Source organism: Diachasmimorpha longicaudata, chromosome 20, assembly GCF_034640455.1.
Source record: "Diachasmimorpha longicaudata isolate KC_UGA_2023 chromosome 20, iyDiaLong2, whole genome shotgun sequence".
In the NCBI taxonomy this organism is placed as follows: domain Eukaryota; kingdom Metazoa; phylum Arthropoda; class Insecta; order Hymenoptera; family Braconidae; genus Diachasmimorpha; species Diachasmimorpha longicaudata.
Window position 1 is genome coordinate 1,695,866 of NC_087244.1, and position 7,378 is coordinate 1,703,243.

At 52.4% G+C, this 7,378-nt stretch overlaps 2 protein-coding genes across 2 annotated transcripts in view; both read right to left on the reverse strand.

Annotated features, from left to right (window-relative positions):
* Positions 1 to 7,378, reverse strand: part of LOC135171479 (thiosulfate sulfurtransferase/rhodanese-like domain-containing protein 3) — an 83,294-nt gene that overhangs the window by 42,905 nt on the left and 33,011 nt on the right. The gene's annotated exons all lie outside the window — the stretch shown is intronic.
* The window catches only part of LOC135171454 (sushi, von Willebrand factor type A, EGF and pentraxin domain-containing protein 1-like), a 9,751-nt gene continuing 2,429 nt past the window's right edge, over positions 57 to 7,378 (reverse strand). The window contains exons 4-6 of the mRNA XM_064137994.1: positions 7,111 to 7,344; positions 5,081 to 6,100; positions 57 to 4,533 (exon numbers count right to left, since the gene is read on the reverse strand). Of these exons, the coding sequence (XP_063994064.1) occupies positions 191 to 4,533; positions 5,081 to 6,100; positions 7,111 to 7,344 (5,597 nt within the window). The 3' untranslated portion in view covers positions 57 to 190. The remainder of the gene's footprint in view (positions 4,534 to 5,080; positions 6,101 to 7,110; positions 7,345 to 7,378) is intronic.

The following is a 7,378-nucleotide window of genomic DNA, read 5'->3' on the forward strand; positions in this document are numbered from 1 at the left end:
TTCCCTAATACGTTTTAACACGTGGTAAATGCGGTTCTGACGCTGGTATTCCGGGGTATACTACACTTTATTTCACATTATTTTACGGTACAACTAGGGTATTACAACTTAATTTCCAGAATTTTTTTTTGAATAAAATTTCCTCGAGTTCAACTGTCTCTCGCAACCGTTGAATCTCCTTGAATTCTCCTCAACAATCAGGAATTCCCCCCCACACCCCATCCTCCAGACACCTCATCACCCCCTTCCTCCCGTCCCCGCAGTCGTACCCCAGCTCCTCCATGAAGAGATACGATTTCCCCTCGAGCTTCACCCCCTTCGAGACCCTCGGCTTCCCACACGAAATCCTCGCGCACTGACCTTGAACCCGACTCCAGGTGGAGGACTCCAGACACCTGGAGCTCCGCTGCCCGAACATCCTGAACCCCCTGAGGCAGTCGTACATCACGACATCTCCAACAGCGTAACGCGACTCACCGGACACCATCAGCTTTGCATTCGTCATCATCGGAGGATCACCACACGCTATCGGCCGACACAAGGACAACCCTGACCATGTTCCTGATGACGTGCAGATGGCGGTGCCCTTCCCCTGGAGGACGAACCCCGACTTGCAGACGTAATCAACGGTGACATTCACCTTCCAATCGATGACATCCGAGGGAACAAGAACAGCATGTGCTGGTGTCGTTGGAGATGGACACCGGATCTCGCAGACGTCCTCCGTCAGGAGTAAATCCTTGAGGTCGTCATCGGTGAGGTCGACCCCTGGAAGAGGTTGACGTCTCCACTTTTCATCCCTCCCACACGTCCACGAGACATTCGGATACTTCGACTCCATCAAGATCATCAGCTTCGACTCGTCCCGACAACGAACCACCAGCTGATCCCCGGGTTTGTCCCCCTCGATGGCGAGGGTGAACCGTTCGATCCTCGTCGACAACGACTTGTTGATGAAGAGTGAACCAATGGGATGCGTCGACACCCCAGGACATTTCAACCTTCGACATTCTGGTGTCACCGACCAGCCGCCATTTTCCTCGCAGACGATCTTCCCGTCGACGGGTTTGAAGTCCCCCTCGCATTCCAAATGGATTTCTCCACCAGGTGGTACCTCCCCAACGGAACTGACGATCCTCCCGTGACGGACATCCGGCACCTCACACCCCATCCGTCGACAATCAGACCTCGATCTCCAGCTCCCGTCCCGGGAGCACGTGAACTCCTGCACCTGGTGGCCATCACCGAATGTGAATCCAGGTCTGCATGACACCAGGATCACCTCATCACGTCGGAAAAACGTCTCGTCGGTGACGTTCGAGGTGACGTCGACGATGACGACGGTCGTTGGTAGTCGACATCCCCGAGGTAGACATTCAGGCACTTCATGATCCCACTGACCACTTCCTGAACACGTCAGCACCCCCTCCCCCACCAGCTCATACCCCACATCACACCTGAACTCCAGCTGCTGACCCACCTGGAGAATGCTGACGTCATCGCGCTCATGCTCCTCGATGATGTAATCGACGTCGCCGTTGACGGGTGCCAGTAGATTCCGACATGTGACGCCGACGCATATCGGCGGACGTCCCGTCCATCTGCCATCAGCACCGCACACCCTGTGGGGATTCCCCCGGAGATCGTACCCCACCGCGCATGCGTAGACGACCTCGTCATTGAAGTCATACGTCGAACCGACGATTCGTCCCCGGGGGAAGTACCCAGGAAATCCGCAGTGAATTTTCCGGCAGACGGGGTCCACCTCACCCTCCCACTGGCCCCGTTTCAGGCACCGTCGGCGTGCCGACGTCGGCGATCGTTTCTGCCAGAGTTCATACCCACTTTCACACGTGTAAACGGCGTCATGACCGTCGTCGGTGAGTCTGACGGTGCCTCGATCAGGTGGGACTGGTGGGGGGCACCCGCGGCAAATGGGACTTACCTGAATCCTGACGTTTCCGCGGATCCGACTCCTCATGACGGACCAGGGAACGATACCACCTGAATATTCCGCGCAGCTGTTCATCATCTTCGTGACGTCATCGTCGGGTAGAACCGTCGGCCACACGTCGACGAGCGTCAGACTCCCGACGAATGATTCCAACGGTGAGAATCCGCCCTCCGGGTAATCCTGCTCCTGACCGATGACGATGGTTCCGTTTCCTGGGATCGACTTACCTGACGACAATCCCTGACCCCATTTCCCGATGACTCCGTCAACGTACATCCACCATTTTCCGTCGATCCTCCACATGACGCAGACGAAGTGCCAGATTCCGTCGTTAAGACGAACGTCAGTGATTACCTTATCCCCGTTGACGTAGAACACTAGACCATTGTAATCCGTCAGTGTGACGGTGTTGTCTTCACCAGCCGTCGCGTACGAGAAGACAGTACCATAATTGAAGGTGTCAGTCGTCAGAATCCAGAAGCAGACGGTGAATTCATGAAGATCGTCATGAGGTCCGTCGACGATGACGAAGTCACTGACGCCAGGATCATCGAAATTCAGAACAAAATCCGACGTCATCTTGACGCGGCAATCGACACCATCGAACCCCAACGAACACCTGCATGTGAAGTTCGTCGGATTGTTGACGCAGACACCGGAATTACCGCAGGGCGAGTCCTGGCAGTGATCGATTATCGTTCGGCAGTCGTCGCCCTTGAGTCCTGGTGGGCAGTCACACCTGAAGGACTCGTGCGTCGTATTCGTCACCTCCAGATTAACGCAGACAGCGTTCGGATGACACGGTAACCAGTCGCACGGAACGACGTCGCAGTGACGGCCGAGGAAACCCGGCCGACAGAGGCAGCTCCACGTCGCATTGACGATGACGCAGGTGGAGCCGACGTCGCAGGTACCTGGCTGACACATATCCAGGGGAATGTCGCAGTACTCACCCCCGTAATCATCACGACAGACGCAGTGAAAGTCGTTATCGTCACTGACACATGTCGCATTATTCCTGCAGGGATTGGACGAGCACTCGTCGAGGTGAGTATCGCAGGTAAGGCCGGTGAATCCGTCGGGACAAGTGCATACGTACCGAGTCTGACGGGCCTGACAAGTCCCTGAATGACATGGGGATGAGTCGCAGGGGTTGCGAATCCCCTGACATCGTGACCCGGTGAACCCTGGGAGGCAATCGCAGGTGACGCCGACGTCATCCGTGACGCAGGTGCCGTTGTTCAGGCAGAAGTCGACGTGACAGATATCCGTCGGGTCTGTCCGCCGGCAGTCGGACGAGTCCGCCGATCCTGGAGCGTTCGTCGTCGTGTTCCTGGGACAGGGGAGACACGACGTCGAGCCGTGAAGTGGTTGATACGACCCCACGTCGCAGGGTACACAAGGCTCCAAGGACATCAGCTGATCCTTGTGGTACCTTCGTCTCGAGTAATGACCTGGTGGACACGTGTTGACGCAGTCGTTTCGGCTGGTGGAGTGCGTTCTCCTGGTGGACATGCTCCTGGAGCACTTGTTGCAGAAGACGGAACCAGGTACGTCCTGATATTCAGCGAGTCCGCAGGACTGGCAGGAGGCGGTGGTGACGTTGTGAAAGGTACCCAGGGGGCATTTGACACACCTGAACCTCCTCAGGATCTTCCCCAGGTCGCAGACAGCTCGGTGATGAGGACTGAAGAGGGTGTTGAGGTTCAAGGCTAAACGTGCGATCTCTCGATTGGTCTTTTCGTTCAGGAGATTCAACTTCCCGGAGGTGGTGAGGTTCAGGAGCTCAGAACGGAGATGCTGAAGGCCCTGGAGAGGATCACGACGATGATCCGAGATGATTTTACTCAGGATTTTGAACGTAACTTCGATCCTGTCGCGTCTTCCTGGTGATGATGTCCTGGTGGTGGATCTCCTGACGATTTTCGTGACGTTTGGGGGGAGGTTCGTGCAGTTGAGGTCGACGGTGGTGGTGTGACAGTCGAGGCCGTTGACAGCGCAGTGTTTTGGGAGGTGGGTGACGAGATCCTGATGGATTCGGGATTTCAGGGACTCGAGGAGTGATGAGTTCGTGCAGATGTCGATGATGGAGTCCAGGACGATTGTACCGGTGGACTCGAGGATCTCCGGGACTTCTGCGATGGCGCAAGATGGCGTCAGGGAGTTGTTCCAGATGTTTTGGTCACTGCAGGTGAGGACTGGGTGAGTTGGGGTGGGTGGTCCGAGGGGGAAGATGTAGCCGTCGTCGCAGGTGATGAGGCACTTTACCCCGGATGACGACTCATCGCAGGTGAGGTGACCGTTGGATATGGGGGGGAGCTCAGCGCAGATGTTCCTGACGGTGATGTTGATGCTGCAGTGACGGATGTTCTTGCTGACGTCGGTGGCGGTGTAGGTGATGGTGGTGATGCCGACGGGGAGGGAAGTTCCTTGATGGTGGGATCGTCGGATTTTCACGGGTTTACGGGAGTTGTCGTAGAATACGGGATCGTCCCAGGTGATGTTTGAGACACCCTGAGGGGTTGTGGTGATGAATGTCGGGGGGTTTATGCAGTTGGTGACTTGGGGGGGCTCCTTATCTAGAGGATCCAACAGAAAAAAAAATTATTGTGCACTATGGGTTGGTGGGGGTGTCACGAGAGGGGTTCAGTCTAATGGGGGATTCCCTTTTCGAGTGAATGAATGAATGAGGGGAATTCGCTGCGTGCGCAGCTTACTGCGCATGTGCAAACTGCACTGCGCATGTACAAACTACATTGCGCAGCTGACTGCGCATGTAAAAACTGCACTGCGCATGTACAAATTGCACTGCGCAGCTTACTGCGCATGTAAAAACTGCACTGCGCATGTACAAACTGCACTGCGCAGCTCACTGCGCATCTACAAACTGCACTGCGCATGTAAAACCTGCACTGCGCATGTAAAAAGTTCACTGCGCATGTACAAACTGCACTGCGCAGCTTACTGCGCATGTAAAAACTACACTGCGCATCTACAAACTGCACTGCGCATGTAAAAAACTGCACTGCGCATGTAAAAACTCCACTGCGCAACTACAAAAAAAAACCGGGAAATTTGAAAATTCAAATTGATTTAACCCCCATTACCATAAAATTCACGTCTTACCGAGGGTTTCAACCCTAAATTTGCACTTCGCCCGGTTCCCGGAGATGTCCTGAGCGACATAGGTGACAACCTGGACCCCAATCTTCGCCTTCCAGGGCACCTTCAGATGTGGCTTCGTCCAGACCTCCACCTCCCCCTCACTATTATCCCCAACTTCCGGCGCCTCCCACCTGGGTAACGAGTACCTCTTCCCCGGTGCTGTACTCCAGGTGGAATCAGGTGGACACCTGATCACCGGTGGTGTCCTATCAACACAGGCGCTGATGCTGTGCCTCTGGCTCCACAATCCCCCCTTCCCCATGCACTTCCTCACCGCCGGCCCTTCAAGGTCGAACCCATCCTGACACGACACCCTGCAGACGGTACCAAAGGGCAACTTCTTGGCCGTCAGACAGGTGTCAGGTGTGATGAACCCATGAGAGATCTTCTTCAGGGGATCGCACCTGATCTGCTTGCACGTGACCTTGAGTCCATCCCACCTGGACACCGGCAGGCAGTTCCTGACTTTGCTCCCCAGGAGCTGATACCCCTGACTGCACCTGAACTGACACCTCGTGTCAATCGGCAACGACGAGGTGTCCAACATCGGAATCTTCAGGCTCTCGTAATCCTCATCGTACTCACAATGAACATCACCATGAGCTGGTGCCCTCAGTACTGGGCACGTCTTCAGAAGACACTGGGCCTCCCTTCCTGACCACTGGCCGTCCCTCCTGCAGAGCCTGATACTGTCACCAACGAGTTTAAACCCAATTCGACAACGTAAACCACATGCTGCATTCACCACGTTGTTGCAGGCACTGGCCTTCACCAGGTAACCATTGTCGGGCACCCGGAGTTTGGGGCAGGTGATGGCGTGACATGTGGCGCCACTTTTTATGAAGTTGGAGTCGCAGATGCAGTCGTGGGGTGATGTGGCTGGGGTCCTCAGGGTTATGTGATTTGGGCTGGGGCATGGGAGGCAGTTGGTGGAGACGTCACCGGGGAGTCCTGGGTGGCCGTAGGTGCCGTTTGGACAGGCTGTGGATTTTTTTTTTTTTTTTTTGTGATTTTTTTAGGTTACTGAGATAGCTGTGAAGAGTTTGTGTCTTTATGTGTGTGTATATGTGTGCGTGTGTGTCTGTGTGCATATGTGTGTGTTTGCGTGTGCATATGTGTCTTTATATGTGTGTGTATGTGTGAGTATACGAGTGTGTATGTGTGTATATGCGTGTTTGTGTGTGTGCATATGTGTGTGTGTTTATGTGGGTATGTGTGCGTTTGTGCGTGTATATGTGTGTTTGCGTGTGTATATGTGTCTTTATATGTGTGTGTATGTGTGAGTATACGAGTGTGTATGTGTGTATATGCGTGTTTGTGTGTGTATATGTGTGTGTTTGTGTGTGTGTGTATATGTGTGTTTATACGAGTGTGTATGTGTGTATATGCGTGTTTGTGTGTGTGTATATGTGTGTTTGTGTGTGTATATGTGTGTTTGTGTGCATATGTGTGTTTGTGTATTTGCGTGTGTATATGTGTCTTATATGTGTGTGTTTGTGTGTGTATATGTGTGAGTATATGTGTGTATGTGTGAGTATATATATATATATATATATATATATATATATATATATATATATATATATATATATATATATATATATATATATATATATATATATGTGTGTGTGTGTGTGTGTGTGTGTGTGTGTGTGTGTGTGTGTGTGTGTGTGTGTGTGTGTGTGTGTGTGTGTGTGTGTGTGTGTGTGTGCGTATTTGCGTGTGTATATGTGTGTTTGTGTGTGTGTGTGTGTGTGTTTGCGTGTGTATATGTATCTTATATGTGTGTGTTTGTGTGTGTATATGTGTGTTTGTGTGTGTTGATATGACTGTATATGTGTGTGTATTTTTTTACACACATTATTTGGAAATCTTCGAAAGATTCTGGCCAAGTTGACCGACGCCATATCTATCTCCAACACTTGTCTCTTCACAATAAACCTCCTCTACCCCAATACCCCATAACAATTTTATCGAATTTATTATCTTACGGTGACAGTTTCCTCTCAATCCAGATCCGTAGTAACCACTCGGACAGAGACAACTGTAATGACCGCTGGATGTACCACAAGCACATTCAGCGAGATCATCACAACAGCTTTGATTGATGACTTTGGTTCCATTTCCTCGCACGTCATCTCCAAGGACTCCAGCGTCTCGTGAATCGCAGAGGATTTCGCAGGGACTTTTTCCCTTCAGGACGACGTACTTTCCCTCCTTCAAATCTGCGAAGTTAAATAGCAATTAGTGACGTGATAA